Here is a 17,216-nt window from a genome sequence, read left to right as displayed (position 1 = left end):
AAAAAAAAAAAAAAAAAAAAAAAAAAAAAAAAAAAAAAAAAAAAAACCAAAAAACCCAAAAGAGCAAGTAGGCTATCTTTCTATATCTAAGTCTGGCAGATGGGAAAGGTCTTGCTATGTTGCCTAGGCTAGTCTGGAACTTAGTCTTCTTGTCTTAGATTTCCAAGGGCTTGGATTTTAAGTTTGTGCTACCAAGCCCATTCTTGATTTCTTGGCAAGTGACTACAAGGTCACAGGGATGGGGTTCAGTATGCAGAACCTCAATTGAATACCAGGTATAGGATACAAGGGAATGGACAAGACTTGGTTTTGATCCCTAAGGTCCCAACGTGCCTGGATAGCACAAGCCAAACACAGGGACCACGGCATCTTTTGCCATGGTCAAATGAGTAAGTGCATTTTAGGATACTCTAAAGGACTCTCTATCCCTTCGAACTCTAGTGGGATTCAAGTATAGTGTCAAGAGGTTTTCTAGAACTGTGTACGGAAGCAGAAGGAAGGGATCTAATCTCAATATCTGGGAAGTATAAGAGCTACACAATGAGACACTCCCCCGCCCCACAAACGAACAAGGAACTTCCCGGGGAAAATTGTTTTCCCCCTTGGAAAAAACCTTCTAGATATAAAAGGCCAGCCCCTCTCCCCATGGTCTACTTTGCCCTCAGGTATCAGGGGTCACAGAAGATGGCCCCAGAGTAGCTGAGCACTGGAGTTCTGGCAGGAAGGAGGGGTTAGTTCATTTAGTGCCCCTGCTAGCTAATCAGAGAGTCTGGGTCACCCTGCAACAGAGATGGCACAGTAGTCCCTAGCACCATCATCCTCAGTTCCTTCCTTATCTACAAGAAATAATAAGAGTGTTGATGCACAGGGCTCCCAGGAGGATCCAGGTTCTGGCCTTTCATTTGCCTTGAGTAATGTGACAGGATGACCTATGCCCCCTGAATGTATCTAAAGTCCTATGTCCTACTGCTTGGAGTGGGGACCTGTCATTGCACATGCAATTAGCTATATGGACACTAAGACATACTGGAGAGGAATGGGCAAAATCCAACATGGCTGGAGACCTTAAAAAGAGGGAAGATTTGAATAGACAAACACAGAGGGGTGTGTATGTGTGTGAGGATAGAGGCAGAGAGTAGGGTAACATAGCAGAAGCCCAGGAACACCAAGGAGTGTCAGGAAACTAGAAGTCAGACAAGACCCAGGGTATACATTCTCTCCAAGAAGGAACCTTTCTGCCCCTTAAAACTAGACTTCTGGACTCCAGAATATGGAAAGAGTCCATTCCTGGTGATAATGGTGATGAGCCCAGGAGGGCTTGTTTAGGGCATTCCCAGGATACTCACCAGCATGAGACAATTGGCTCTGGAGGACAGGAGTGACAAGTTTCAGGTTCCCAGCCCTACTCTTCTACCTTGACTCCTTGGCAGCCTTGCTATCTATCCAGTTGCAGCCTGTTTAACCAGACTACAGTGTCTTTGCTTCCTATTGTTTCTTCCTAGAGTCAGCCAGGAAACGACATACCTTGGGTCCACCAGGTACCATCTACTATATTATATTGTTCTAGGGAGGGAGCATGTTATGTCCACTGCCTCAACTGGCTTTCAATAATCTTGCCCTTCTTCTTCCTCTCCAGGCTCAGCAACCCCTTCAGTGAAGGCAGGAGCCTGATATTACACCTCCTCTTGTCTCTTCCCAGCTTCCTCCCTTGCTATAGGCAGGCCCTGGCCCCTTTGTCTCTCAGACTCTAACTCCTGTTGTGTCCATGTATCCACTTCCTATGCTTTGAGGAAAAGCTCTATAGGGTATTCTCTCATCAAATGATTATCAACCTTTTTGTGGTCCATACTGTACTCTAGATCAGAGTCTAACTAGGGACATTTTCAATTTGTTTATTTATTTATTTTGGTTTTTCAAGACAGAGTTTCTCTGTGTAGCCCTGGCTGTCTTGGAACTTACTATGCAGACCAAACTGGCCTCGAACTCACAGAGATTTGCCTACCTCTGCTTCCCAAGTGCTGGGATTAAAGGTATGTGTCACAACAGTAAGCAGTGGATACTTCTTAAGGTCACTCACTGCACTCTCTGATTTATCTTTGGTTTCAAGTACCCAGCCCAGAGTTCAGGGAAGCCGGGTAGGACGGATGAATCATCAGACTAGGAGCACTTGGGTAACCCTTGGACAACCCTGGTAATTGTTAATCTCTTTTATCAGCACTTACACTATTGCTTCAGGTCTCATGATCAGAGATATGTTGGTCTCTCAGCTTCACCTTGGCCTATCTTCCACGTGGCTGGGGACAATGTCGCTGCTAGCAAAGCTAAGTGAGCCAAGGGCTAGGGTTTACAGATGCAGGTGACCAGATAATCTGGGAAGTGTACCTTGTCCCCAGCTACTTGGCTCAGACTGGTCAGCACTTCAGGTTAGGAATGCTTCTCTACTGGACCTACCCTGATGTTGAGGCTGGCCACCACCACCTCTCCAGTGGGTGTGATGATAGGGATGTTCTCACAGATGATCCCCTGCTCCACATCCACAACCTGGCCTGTAGAGAGAAGGCATGGAAGGACAGGTGCACAACATTTTTGCTGCTTTCTTGTGCCCTGATGCTTATCCCTACTTCCTATCTTAATAACAGGTCCCCGGGTTCCCAAACAGTAATAGTGCGGTCCAGGTCCCATGGGAAACAGAGGTCTTCCAACAGATTGATAACCCCAGAGTCCAGTAGCATGTCCCAAGCTGCCACCTTTTGAAATTCTGAAACCTGGACCTTTCTTGGCAACATTGTAAGATCAGTTTTGATACCTGGGCTCCTTTGCTGCAGTACTCTGACTCCTGTGAACTGGCAGGTGGCTAGACTTTCTCACTGTCTTGACATCTTTTTTTCTTTTGTTTCTTTTTGAAACAGAGTAGTCTAATACTAAAGCCCTCACTGCCCTTGAATATGCAGCAATCCTGCCTCAGCCTTACAAATGTTGGGATTACAGGCAATAGCCATCACTTATGAACTTAAATATTTTATTTATTTATTTATTTATTTTTAAGATTTACTTATTATTATACATAAGTACACTGTAGCTGTCTTCAAACACGCTAGAAGAGGGTGTCATATCTCATTATGGGTGGTTGTGAGCCATCATGTGGTTGCTGGGATTTGAACTCAGGACCTTTAGAAGGGCAGTCAGTACTCTTACTTGTTGAGCCATCTCACCAACCCTATTTTATTTATTTTAAAAATCTTATTTATTTACTTAGGCAGAATGCTGACCTTGACAATACCATGTCTGCTTTATGTGATAGTAGGGATTGAACCAAGGGCTTTGTGTATGCTAGGTAAACACTAACTGAGCTATATCCCTAGCCATGTAAATCTTTGTTTTTATTGCAGTGCTAGGAAATAAATCCAGGGTCTCATACATGCTAGGCAAGCACTATACTGAACTATATCCCCATTCCTCACTGTCTTGATTTCTCTGTTTGCCTTGTATAGGTGAATGATACCCAGCACTAAGAGCCCAAAATCATCTTTTTTTTGTTGTTTGTTTGTTTGTTTGTTTGTCTTTCAAGACAGGGTTTCTCTGTATAGCCCTGGCTGTCCTGGCACTCACTCTGTAGACCAGGCTGGCCTCGAACTCAGAAATCCGCCTGCCCCTGCCTCCCAAGTGCTGGGATTAAAGGCGTGTGCCACCACCACCTGGCCAGAATCATCTCTTAACTGGTAACCAAAATCAACACACTTGGGAAAGTTTGTCAGCAGCTCAACTGGTAGCCAGTGCTTGGAGAATGCAGGTTACTGGGCCAGCCCCTTCCAGAGTAACCTAGTTTTCAATGACCTTTCTGGCAATGAGTCCTGAGTGATGAGACAGGGTTCACAGGGGTCTCTGAGTGTTGGGGTGGTATGGGAGGAGACACAGCACTGGGTAGAAAGGCAGAGGAAGTACTCTGCATAGAGTCTATCTTACCTTGGATCTTCAGGGGCCCCTCTACATGGACACCAGACTGTACCATGACCCCAGGCCCAGCCTGAGCCTCCTCTAGATCTCCTGTTCTCTTAAAACGACAGTGTTTGACATCTTCAAATACCTGGAACATCTCGTACACCCTGGCTGTGTAACCAGCCAGCTCTGTCACCTATAAGGAGGGTGACATGGGCTCAACACCAGCCAGTTCAGGAGTGGAAGAGCAAGCAGAGTAGGAGCTGTACTGGGGTTACCTCCTTATAGGATGACATGATCCTTTCGGTGGCATCTGCAGCAGCTGTGAGGAGGTTCCGGGCAATGGTGAAAGCCTCTGTACGCTCACTAACCAGCTCCTCTTCCTTCATTTCCAAGGCTGCCTTCTTTATGGCTTCTGAGTCTAAAAGCCAGAGTTGGGTTAGGAAAGAGTGGAAAGTCATGGAGCCACCATGGAAAAGATGAATATTGTGGATACCCTGTTATGACTGATAGATGTACAGAGCACAGATGTTCTCCATCTCATAGCATAAATGAAAACTAACTCACAGGAAGAAATGGGTAACACTTGTCCTTGGGTTTGATTTGTTAGCCAGAAACACAAGCAAGAAAAACAGATTAACCTGAACTTCAAAATTAAATATTTTTTGAGCACTGAGGGACTTAATCAGTAAAGTGCAATGGCAAACAATATATAGACTGGGAAAGAATACTTTTAAACTACATGGCTAGTAGAGTTGTAGTCCTCTAAAACTTTTCTTAGCCCAGAGCAACCCAGCATTTAGGTGGTGGGAACAGGAGGATCTTGACTTCACACAGCTGGAAAAGGATCCATATATATATATAAATTTGCCTGGTTGCCTGGTTTCTCAGTAGTCTGAAGGCTGAGAACATGTGACAAAAGGAATGCCACATGTTCAAGGCCAACCTGAGCTAGTGAAATGTTTTCTCAGAAAAAAAAATAAAGACATATAAAGAGCAATAAGGTGTGTTGGTGAGGTGGCTCAGCTGGTAAAGGTGTTGGTCACCAAGCCTAGTGACCTAAGTTTGATCTCCAGGGTCTGTATGGTGGAAGTTGAGAACTGATTCCCCAAGTTGTCTTCTGACCTCTACATCATGTGTGTAGTAAGGCGCTCTTCCTCATCACAGTAAGTTTATAAAAAGATGCTTGACATCATTAATCATTAAGGAAACTGATATTGCCAAGAAATAACGTCATCTTGACAAAGGAAGCTGGAGGAAAGCGAGGTAAGAGCAGACATTGACCAGGTGAGAAGTGGGCCCTCCATCTATGGCTGGGAGGAGATCAAATGGAAAAGTAGTTAGCAGTTCCTCACAAACTTAAATAGTGAATTACCAAAGGACCTAGGAATTCTTTTCCTAGATATATAGCCTGGAGAAACAAAAACTTGAATTCACACAGTAACTTGTATGGAATGTTCACAGTAGTGCTATTCACGATAGCCAAAAGGTGGAAACAACCAGCCTGTCTGGTAATGGATGAATCGATAAAGACATTGAAATGTAGCTTGTACAGGAACAAAGCTAAATGCTGTCTCTCACCCTATATGAAACTTAATCCCAAATGAATCAAATACCTTTTGTACTTTTTAAAAGGGTTCACTCTTGAAACCTCAACACTTGGGGGCTGGCGAGATGACTCAACAGGTAAGAGCACTGACTGCTCTTCCGAAGGTCCTGAGTTCAAATCCCAGCAACCACATGGTGGCTCACAACCATCTGTAATGAGATCTGACACCCTCTTCTGGTGTGTCTGAAGACTGCAACAGTGTACTTAATAAATCTTTGGGCTGGAGTGAGTGGGGTTGACCGAAGTGAGCAGAGGTCCTAAATTCAATTCCCAACAACCACATGAAGACTCACAACATCTGTACAGCTACAGTGTACTCATATACATAAAATAAATAAATACATCTTTAAAAAAAGAAACCCCAACATTTGGGAGGTAGAAGATGAGGATCAAAAGTTCAAGGCCCTCCTTGGCTACATAATGAATTTCAGGACAACCTTAGCCACATGAGATCCTGACTCAAAAAGAAAATTACAGGCTGGCTGGGCATGGTGACCCACACCTTTCATTTCAGCTTTTGGGAGGTAGACATGGATTTCTGTGATTTTGAGGCCAGCCTATTCTAGAAAACCAGCTCCAGACCCTGTCTAAAAACAACAAAATTAAATACCAAATAAAACAACAATTCAGTTAAGAAATGGGAAAATTCAATTAACAGACAAGTCTCAAATGACAAAGTACAAATGGTTTAAGTTCAATGATAATCTGAGTTCAATCCCTGGAACCCATGTAAGGTGAAAGAGAACTGATTCCACAAAGTCTTCTAATTTACACATACATTCTGTTACATGTATACACCACATCACTCATATGCACGTACAATAAATAATAAATAAAAAATAAAGAAAAACATTGAACAGCCTGGCCACTAAGGAAATACAAGTCAAAATTATACCAAAATTTCATCATTCTAGTAAGAATGCTACCATCAAGTTCCAGGCCATCCAGAGTGATGAACCCCAAAGTGAGAACCCCTGTCTTAAAAAATAAAAAGGAAGGCCAGGCAGCACATACCTTTAGGACTTGGGAGGCAGAGGCAGGCAACTCTCTGAGTTTGAGGCCAGCCTTGTCAATAGTGAAGGTTCTAGGATAGTCAGGGTTACATAGGAAAATCTTGCCTTGAAAAACCAAAAATAAGTAAGTAAACAAATGACAACAAATCCTGGGAGGATGTGGAGGTTCCTAAAAAAACTGAAAAGGAAATTCCCATATAACCTATCTGTACTACTACTAGACATATAGGTAAGACTCTAAGTTCTACTACAGAGATACTTTCACATCCATGTTTATTGTTACAGTATTCACAATAGTCAAGAAATGCAACCAGCCCAGATGTCCATCAACAGATAATAGATAATGAAAATGTGGTACATATATATAATGGAATTTTAGTCAGCCATAAAGAAAAATGAAACTATGTCATTTACTAGAAAATGGATATAACTAGAGATCATTATACTAGACTCAAAAAGACAAATATCATGTTTTCTAAAATTTATGAAAACAGAGACCAGCAGGAACAGGGAGAGACACAGGAGAATGTAAAAAGAGGTAAATTTGGGAATGAAAATGTCTAATGTCTTTATGAAAGCTGGGCGTGGTGGCATACTCCTGTAATCCCAGCACTTGGGAGGCAGAGGCAGTCAGATTTTTGAGTTTGAGTCCAGCGAGGTCTACAGAGTGAGTTCCAGGACAGCCAGGGCTACACAGAGAAACCCTGTCTCATAAAACCAAAAAAAAAAGGAGGAGGAAGAAGAGGAGGAAGATGAAGAGGAGGAAGGGGAGGAGGAGGAGGAGGAAGAAAGAAAGAAATCTATCACTACATATAATGAATATATAATTAAAAACCATTATAATAGGCCAGATGTGATGACACATACCTGTCTCAAGAGAACATAAAGAGAAATTGTGATATATATATCAAATGAAATATTAGTCATCCATAAGAGGGAATGAAGAACTGGTTTATCTTCCAACATAGACAAACCTTGAAACAATTATACTTAGAGAAAGAAGCCAGACAGCAAAGGTCACATACCATAGGATTCCATTTCTATTTGATGATGTCTGGAATAAGCAAATCCATAGAGATAGAAGGCAGATTAGAGGGTGCCAGGAGCAGAGTGAAGGAGGATTAGGAGTGACCAATAATTGAAATGGAGTTTCCTTCACGTTTCAAAATGTTCTGAACTTAGATAGTAGTGATGGCTGCACAAATGTGAATTCATTTAAAAAACTAAGGTACATGTTTAAAAAGGCTGAATTGCATGGTCTGTTAATCACATCTGAATAATATCAATTATGAAAAGGATCTAGGGTTGGAGAGATGGCTCAGAGGTTAAGAAAACTGACTGCTCTTCCAGAGGTTCTGAGTTCAAATCCCAGCAACCACATGCTGGCTCACAACCATCTGTAATGGGTATCCAATGCCCTCGTCTGGTGTGTCTGAAGACAGTGACAGTGTTCCCACATACATGAAATAAATAAATAAATCTTTAAAAGGAAAGAAAAGGATCTAGATAGACAGCTCAATGGTTAAAAGTGTTACTACTTCTGCAGAGGATCTGAGTTTGATTTCCATCCAAACCCATGTCAGGTGGCTTTCAACTGTCTGCCATTCCCATTCTAGGGGATTCGGTGCTTCTGGCCTCCTAAGACATCAGCATCCCTGTGTACACATAATTTAAAAAAAAAAAAGCCACCAGGCATCCAGCTTTCTTTCTTTTTTTTTTTTTTTCTTTTTGGTTTTTCGAGACAGGGTTTCTCTGAGTAGTCCTGGCTGTCCTGGAACTCACTCTGTAGACCAGGCTGGCCTCGAACTCAGAAATCCACCTGCCTCTGCCTCCCGAGTGTTGGGATTAAAGGCATGCGCCACCACCACCGAGCTTTTATTTCTTGGCATAAGTAGCTCCTATCAACTAGAAGTGGTCCTACCTTATGTTGGGTACCATATCAGTCCCTCCTGCTGAACAGCTAGATTCCTTCATTTAATATATAGTGAGCTTTGTTTCTGAAGTGTGCCATTTCTCCTCTTGACCTTGCTGCCCACCACTCACATTCTTCCTCACAACCCACTCTGCACCTTGATCTCTATCCTCTGGTTTCTTACAAGAGTTATTTACTTTGCTTTGTCTTTTGAGACAGGGTTTCTCTGAGTATGAGTTCAGGCTATACTACAACTCACTTTGTGGACCAGGCAAGCCTTGAATTCACAGATCCACCTGTCTGTCTTCCAAGTGCTGGGATTAAAAGCATTCACCACCACATCTGGCTACCCTGCTGGTTTTTTTGGTGTTTTTTTTTTTTTTTTTTGGTCAGAGTTTACATCTCATGGCCATGCCCTTAAAGTCATCTTAGTTGACAGCTTCAACTTTCTTGACTTTGTGATCCACAGAAGAGTAAAGCTTTAAGAAATTATTATCATTGTTACTGTTGTTATTAATATATCTATATATCTATATACATGTAATGTGTGGGTACACATGTACTATAGCATACAGGTGGAGGTTTGTGGACAACATTGTGGAGTGGGTTCTCTCTACTTTTATGTAGGCTCCAGAAATCAAATTCAGGCCTGGCAGTGGTGGCACATGCCTTTAATCCAACACTCAGGAGGTAGAGGCAGGTGGATCTCTGTGAGTTCGAGGCCAGCCTGGTCTACAGAGAGAGTTTCAGAACAGTCAGGACTACAAAAAGAAACCCTGTCTCAGAAAAACCAAAACCAAAACCAACCAACCAACCAACCAACCAACCAACCAAATCAAACTCAGTTTGTCAGGTTTTCAGGGTAAGCACCTTTTTTCTGCTAAACCATCTCGCCAGTCCCAGAGCAAGGTTTTAAAAAAAAACCTAGAACCTGGAAATCATGGTGGGGAACAGGGAGGAAGGCAGCTCCAAGGGCCTTTTGGTGCAGATGGGTAAATAATGAGTGTCCACTGAGGAGTCATCAAGGGGCCAGGACTCTTGAGCTGAATCTGTGGGAAGTATCCAACATATATGTGACCCTCATATGGATTAATGGCAGGGGTTGGTTACAGGGAGAAAAAGTTGGCTGAGAAAAGTTCAAGTTGGTAAGTAAGATAACTGGATGGATGGATGGATGGATGGATGGATGGATAGCTTTTGGGGCCTGTCTCAGGAAATGGCAGGGGTGGCGGTGCAGGGACAAATGTGCTAACAGTATGGTGAGCTAAGTCTAAATATCCTCCTTTCCATTGTGTCTTCAAAGACTTAGCTCCAGTAGGCAGAAGGAACTCTAGACTTCCTTCCCAATATCCTTACAACTTTTCCTTTGGCAGTGGGACAAAGGAAGGGAGTCTTACTTTGTGGCCGTACATTTTGGCAACTAGCAGGTTCTAGAGGCAGAACCTCCTAGGATCTTTCGAGTTAAGGCTTGGCAGGAGGAGCATACAAGATACTGCAATCCCACCTCTTTTCTAGCCCTGGGGCTGCCATTGCAGACAATTAAAATAAAGGTTATCTAAAATCATCCCCAGTGGTTAAGTGGCTTCCTCTCAGGCTTTTCCTTGAAGCACCTGGAACATCACTTGCCACATATACACCCTTTATCTAGCTTATCATAAAAGGTTTGGGAGAGAAATCACACAAAGTGATATACACAGAAAGGCAGAACCTGGGAAAGCAGTAAGGCAAAGCACATTAAAGGCTTGGTGGCAGAAATAGTTAAATGCTTAAAAAAAATTCAAGTTGTATATGACTGAAGGAAGAACAACAGGTGACCTGGAGAATTATTAAACTAAAAGAAAGATTGAGAAGCTGAAAACCCTAAATAGGCTCAGTAGTGGTTAAGAGCAGTTACTGTTTGTGATGGCTTGAATGAAAATGGCCCCCATTTACTCATATTTTTCAATGCTTGGTCCTTATTTGGTGGAACTGTTTTGGGTAGGATTAGGAAGTAGGACTTTGTTGGAGGAGTTGAGTTAAAGGGGTTGTGGTAGGTTTGAGGTCTCTCTGCCTCTAACTTGTAAGTTCTGAGTAAACTCCAGTGCCATGCCTGTTCTCTATCATGATGGCCATGGACTTATCCTTTGAAACTATAAGCAAGACCCCAATTAAATGCTGCTTTGTTTTGTTTTGTTTTGTTCTGGAGACAGGGTCTCTCTGTATAACACTGGCTGTCCTGGAACTCACTATGTAGACTAGGCTGGCCTCAAACTGAGATCCACAAGTGCTGGGATTAAAGGCATGTGGTGCCACACCTGGCTAAATGATTTCTTTTATAATTTCCTTGCTTATGTTGTTTCTTCCCAGGAACAGAAAAAGTAACTAAGACAATGCTCTTGAAGACCAGTTATGTTTCGAAGTAACCCAAGTTCCAGGGGGATCTGATGCCCTCTTCTGCCTTCTGCAGGTACCAGGCATGCACTTGGTACACAAACATACATCAAGGCAAAATACTCATATACCTAAAATGTAAAAAAATTAAAAAGAGAAGCATGTATATTTAAAAGAAACATAAGTTTGCCAGGCATGGTGGGGCACGCCTTTAATCCCAGCACTCAGGAGGCAGAGGCAGGCAGATTTCTGAGTTCGAGGCCAGCCTGGTCTACAGAGTAAGTTCCAGGACAGCCAGGGCTACACAGAGAAACCCTGTCTCGAAAAACCAAACCAAACCAAACCAACCAACCAAACAAAAAGGAATAAGTAATAAGTGTAAAAAATATTTTCAGACAAGTTAATTGAAAAAGACCCCATGATACCCTAGCTGAAAGAACTTTTTACCCAGGCACAGTATAATCCCAGCCTAGAGAGGCTGAGGCAGGAGGATGGCATGTTCATGGCAAGTCTGGGCTATAAAGAAACCCCATTTCAAATCAAAACAAACCAGAAGAAGAAAGAATGACTTCTGAAATAAGTTTATCAGGAAGGATGATTGACGTGTAGGAAGGGAATGCTGAGCAGAGAAATCAGTATCCATATGGGCAAGTTTACACACATCACACAAAGCATAATAGAGAATGAAAAGCACATGATAGTCAGAAAAATTCATGAAACTAAACTTCAGGCTGAGCTGTAATACCATGTTCTCTAGGTAAACTATTCTAAAGCTCAGGAGGAGGGGAGCTATTGATTATCCTAAGGAGGCTTTCAAGGTCTCATATCTACCTTTTCAAGGTAGTTGAATGAATAAACTGCAAATCAGTAGAGGAACAAACAGAAATAAAGACAACCTGACCACCACCAAAGTAACAGGTAGGGCAGGCTTCCTACTCCCCAAAGGCCTCTACCCTGGCAATTTGTAAGAGCCATTGTTTGGATGAAAGGCTGGGGTCATGAAAGGGCTCATCCAAGCCACTTTTTATGCTCATCTTCAATTAAAATTGGGCTAAGGACAGGTAGGTAAAGGGTACACAAACATGGAGCAGTTGTATGTGGTGTTCCTAAGTTGTAGTCTTTTTTTTTTTTAATATTTATTTATTTATTATATGTAAGTACACTGTAGCTGTCTTCAGACACTCCAGAAGAGGGCATTAGGTTTCATTACAGATGGTTGTGAGCCACCATGTAGCTGCTGGGATTTGAACTCAGGACCTTTGGAAGAGCAGTCAGCGCTCTTATCCGCTGAGCCATCTCACCAGCCCCCTAAATTGTAGTCTTGTGCTAGGCTTTTTGGTACCAAGAACCACGAGATGCACATATAGCAGCAAAGAGCTCCAAGGAATGACTGACTTTTGATAATCTCAAGGCCTGTAGGGCCTCAAATTTACTCAGGAAGAAAAACAAAGTGGGCTGGCTGAGCTCTGGGCCCTAGTCCCTGGAGCCTTGGCTCTTACCTGACTCTGCATAGCCAGTGGCTGTGATGATGGGGACAGCTACCATGAGCAGGCCAGATGCACTCCACACATATTTCATGAGGAACTGTTCCAGCATGACATACCATAGGCGCTCAAGCAGGATGAGGTTGATCTGTGAAGCTAGGTCTTGATAGGAGTGCTGCAGTAGTGCCAGTTCCACCTGTAAGGTCAATAGATATTCAAATGTGACAAGTCCTGGGAGATGATGGTAAGAGTCCCACAGACATGCTGTTGATGGCCACAAGGTCAAGGACTTAGGGACTGTGTTTGTGGGAGGGCTAAGCCTCAAATTGGGGTGATGGTAGGGGACTGTCTGATGTTATGGGGAACCTCCTACCCTCTCTTTCAATTACTACTGTGGTTGGGTCACTCACCACTTCCCTCTCTATACCCTGCCTGGGCAGTTTCTGAACCTAGGTCCCTGAGGGCAGCTAGCTGTCTTTCATCTTCTGCTGACCCCATTTCTTTTGGCTCCTTCCTAGTGCCTCCCTGCCCCAGACATCATGATCAATAGCTCTAAGAGTAGCACGGAGAAAATGATAAAGTTCTTGGTTTTGTAAAACTCAGTCAACAATCTCCAGGTCCTGTTTCTTTCCCAGGCTCTTTTCTGTGAGAAACTTACACTGAATTTCCCACCCAAACCAGGTGAATATGCTCTCAATCCTGATAGGAACTGCAGTCAGGCAGGCCTCAAAGGAGTAGCCAGAAGTAGTCATGGCAAGGTGACTGACTGTATTTTGGATTGTTCTGCTCCCCACCTCTATGCCACTGTTTGTCTTCTTTCTCCCAATTTACTGCCATACACCTTATTGTGCATATTCTCATGTCTATTATAGGACACATAAGCAGAGACACAAAGTGACCTGCCCAAGCTCATATTGCCTAGAAGTAGCAAGGAGTGTAGAAATGTGGACTGCACGGACTGGGCTGTTAAGCGAACCAGATTTTTATTTAGTTTTGAGGTATTGTGGATAGAACCTAGGGTTTTGGGCATTCTAGGCCTTGAGTGTGCTAGGTGGGCACTCTACCACTGAGCTATATTCCAGCTCTAAAGAACCAAACTTCTGGTTGTTTTTTGGTTTGTTTTTGTGTTTTGTTTTTGTTTTTGAGAGAGAGAGGGTCTCATTATATAGCCCTGGCTGGTCTGGAATTCTTTATGTAAACCAGGGCCAACCCCAAATTTGTGGCGATTTTCCTGTCTCTTCTTCTTAAGTGATGTGATTAAAGGTGCTAGCTACCATGCTTAGCTTTTATGTTTTGAGACAGCCTTGCTCTGTATCCCAGAAACTCACTACATAGCCCAAGCTGGCCTTGAACTCACAATGAACCTCCTGCCTCAGCCTAATAGCCAGATTCTTACAAATGAAGATGACTTACAATTTACTTTGTTCTTTTAAGCAAGAGGTTTGTATACATGTATGTACACATGCATATGCACTGTCTGAAATTCTAGTAAAAAAATTATACCCTGCTGTTCGCCTGCCAGTCAGCCAGTTAGTCCCTTTTTCATAAACTCTTGACTTGAATCCAGGCCCATGTCCACAGTACAGCGACAAGTAGGACTAGAGTGGGACATGTGCCTATACAACAAGGGCAGTCAATCCACCCATGGTGGCCCATCATACCATACAGCTTTACATATGAGGCTTAGACAAGCAGGCCAAGGGTTTACACAAGGTCTCTGAATCCCAGCAAGTGAACTCTATTGTTTAATTTGCTATTTCCTGAAGCTAGCCCAAAGGATGTCTCTTTAAATACCAGCGTTCTCTCTTTTGTGCCCTCTGCCTAGAACTGCTCATATAGCCCAGTTTCTACAAATCCAGCCTCTCATTCCTGAAGTGAGTGAGTGCACCACCTTTGCTGCACGCTGGTAATCTAGGCTCGTGCCTCAAGCTGATAGCAGTGCCAGCTAAGGTTGATGATATAGCTACAAGTATTGTGCCAAGTGCCTCACCCAAGGCCCTGGCAGCTTGCCAAAGCCCTGCAGCCCAGCATTCAGGAGAAAAGAATGGAAGTGGGGTTATAGTAAGGGTGATGCACTTTTTCTCCTAATCTGAAACCTGACGGTGACTAGAGAACCTCTTTGCAGAAAGTAAAGACAAATCCTTTCTAAAAGTCAAGGACAAAACTGATTGTACATATGAAATGCAGCCAATGGGACAAGGTCCTGGGGCAAGTGGCTACCTGACCCAGGAAACACACAGGCCTTCATGAAATGGGTGCTTTTGTATCCCTCCCCCGCCCCAAGCACTAGGGAACCGAAACCAGAAGCCAGAACAAGGCCTGAGGCAGCTGCAACCACAAGGCACAAAGAAGGGGAGGGGCTGCCAGAGAATAAAGTTTACACTGGTTTAAAGTAGCCTTTCTCAGTGTCTGCCAGGCATCCCTGGCCCCAGCCCACCTCATAAAGTGGCTGGGATCTGGGTGGAAGGGTGGCTACACTAGGGGTAGGACATCAGGGGTAGGGGTGGGGGTGAGAGAGAAAAGTTGTCAGGCTTCCATGGCAGAGGCTGGGGCCAGGTATCCCTATTCCTGGGAGGGAGGGAGGCAACTAGGCAGGTTGCTTGCCAAGCCTGTCAGTAACTAGCCAGACGTGCCTGGGGTTCTGACAGCCTTGACCCTGAGCAGCAACACTACTGCTGTAGCCACTGTGCTGAGCTCTGCTTGTTAACCTCTGCTTGGGCTGAGTCATGCCCATAATACTGGACAGCCCAGCCAGCCAACTCTGCTGGACGCCAGCCTTCAAAGGGCTCAGAGAGGCAAGAGAGGTTAGGAAGCAGGCTCTGTCCTATGTTCCCAGAGATGGTAGGAGTCTAATTCCTCCCAGGTGGCTGCAGGAGTGGTTGACTGCAAGATCGGAGTAAGCTGGACCAGTAGTATCACAAATCGCTAGAATCCAAAGCTAGAATCCAAATTGTCCAAGACAATTTTACCAAGGAAGCAGAAGTGGCTTGGAGGTTGCAGGCAGCCAGCACAGGGAAGTTCCCACCCAATGGTGCCATTTCTCCATTTCTGCATCTTAAGGTTATAGCCATCCCAAGCCTACCCCCAAGCTTGTCCCAGTGTCTATCCACAACTTTAACATCAGCCTGAGAAGGCCTTGTTAGTATTTCCCTACTGCTTATAGCTGGCTGCAATAGGCCTCCCAGCCACCTCCTCTGCTATATAAGCAGCATCTCAACCTGCCCCACCTCATGGCCCCCGTAGAAGGCAATTTCCTCTGAGTTGGCCACCACTCGAGAGTGCATGTAGCGCAGTTCTCCCTTTCGCCTTGCCTCCTCTGCCACTAGCTCCCCAAACTTGGGAGAGAAGGCTCGAAGCACGTTGGCTGTGAGGAACACCACCAGGCCAGCGATGGCTGAGGGCCAGGCTGTGCCAGCTCCTCGGGATCGGGCAGCTCGAAGGAGAGTGTAGGAGGTCACAGCCACATCCAGGAGTGGCTTGGTCAGGTTGGAATAAAGGTGGGCAACAGAGGCAGCAAAGGCTACCACATCCTCTGTCAGAGACTGATCAGGGTTTCGAAGCCGTCCATCCATGTTGCTTACTCGATAGTAAGTCTGTTGGGAGAAGTAGAGTCCATAGGCATGAGCTACTAGACGGCTTCGGAAAGAAAGAGCCAGCTGGCCCTCTAGGTAGCGGATGGCACTGTTGACGAAAGTGGCAGGAAGGGCGATGAGGAGCCACTGCAGCAGTTGCCAGCTAAAGGCCCGCGGGTCCTTACGTACAATGCAGCGGGCCAGTCTGCCGTCCAGGCGGGCAACATACACAGACAGGAAAGTTCGGCTTACCAGGGCAGCAGAATGCAGGGCCAGCAGCCCTGTTTCCCGGCACAAGACTCGGGGGAACAGCAGCCTCAGGAGCGCCAGGAGCCGCTGCAGGAATACCCGGTTCATGCCAGCCTTGGTTGCGGTGGCTCCAGAGGCCTCTTGAGTGGGCTCCCCAGCTGGCACCTGAGGACCTCTGGCAGGAGTCAGACACTGCCGTACTAGAGGGTAGATTTTGTGGACTCCATAGGCTGTGAGGGCCAGGACCACAGCTGTGCGCTTCAACGTGGTCACCCGTGAGGGCCGGGGTGTGGAGAGCACCGGCATGTCACCTGGACTGGTGAGCAGGCTGAGGGCTGGAACTGCTGCCTGAGGCTACAGTTGCAGGCAGATCCTGGAAGGGTTGTTGCTCTGACCCAGGGCTCGTTGTCTAGGCAACTGGAAACCTTGAAGTGATCCCTGAGACTGTTGCTTTAGGCCCTCGCGGTGGTGCTGGGGCCCCTGGATCGGTTGGGTTAGAATCCTCCAGGGTCGTGGCCTCTTCAGGCAGCCCGGGTGGAGGAACTGGCTTCCCTCTACAGACGGTCCCCTTAGCCCCTGAGGTCAGAGCCTCGAGAGGTCTTAAGGAGAGAGGCTGTGTCTTTCCTCCCACCTCCCTCCTCTTACTGCTCCTCCCCCCCCACCCCCCCGTGACGCCCCTCCCCGGGGCACCAGGCGTGTTTGTCCGCTGAGCAGCCCGGCAGTAACGACAGCGTCTACGCCAAGGCCCAGAATCCCCACCCACCTACCCCTCCCCAGGGGTGGTGATGGGGGAGAGGAGGCGGAGTTGAGGCAAGAGGCGGAGTCCCAGTTAGGGGTGTCCCACCCCGTTCTCGCTCTACCGTTGGACCCCTCCCCCTCTCCGACAACAGAAACGAAGCAAGTCCGCGTACACTAGAGAAGCGGCCCCAGCCCTCCCGCCAAGGCGCCTCCAAGCTCCACCCCTGCGTGTCTGAAGTGTCAGAGGCGCGGCAGTGGGCCTTCAACCGCCAGCCTCTACTTCCTTTCTAGACCTTGGCAACAGGCCGCTCCTAAGGGCGGGGCGGGAAACGA

At 45.5% G+C, this 17,216-nt stretch overlaps 1 protein-coding gene across 2 annotated transcripts in view; it reads right to left on the bottom strand.

The window, feature by feature from the left end:
- Positions 1-17,126, bottom strand: part of Abcd1 (ATP binding cassette subfamily D member 1) — a 22,192-nt gene extending 5,066 nt beyond the window's left edge. The window contains exons 1-5 of one of the 2 annotated variants that reach the window (XM_021152806.2): positions 15,552-17,126; positions 12,340-12,520; positions 4,215-4,357; positions 3,964-4,132; positions 2,452-2,546 (exon numbers count right to left, since the gene is read on the bottom strand). In XM_021152806.2, the coding sequence (XP_021008465.1) occupies positions 2,452-2,546; positions 3,964-4,132; positions 4,215-4,357; positions 12,340-12,520; positions 15,552-16,451 (1,488 nt within the window). In that variant the 5' untranslated portion in view covers positions 16,452-17,126. The remainder of the gene's footprint in view (positions 1-2,451; positions 2,547-3,963; positions 4,133-4,214; positions 4,358-12,339; positions 12,521-15,551) is intronic. The other variant, XM_021152807.2, reaches the window with a different exon arrangement.
- Positions 17,127-17,216: the final 90 nt, after the last annotated feature.

The sequence above is a fragment of the Mus caroli genome, chromosome X (genome assembly GCF_900094665.2).
Source record: "Mus caroli chromosome X, CAROLI_EIJ_v1.1, whole genome shotgun sequence".
NCBI lineage: Eukaryota > Metazoa > Chordata > Mammalia > Rodentia > Muridae > Mus > Mus caroli.
The sequence above is the reverse complement of the archived record's forward strand: the minus strand, read 5'-3'. Positions and strand labels throughout refer to the sequence as shown.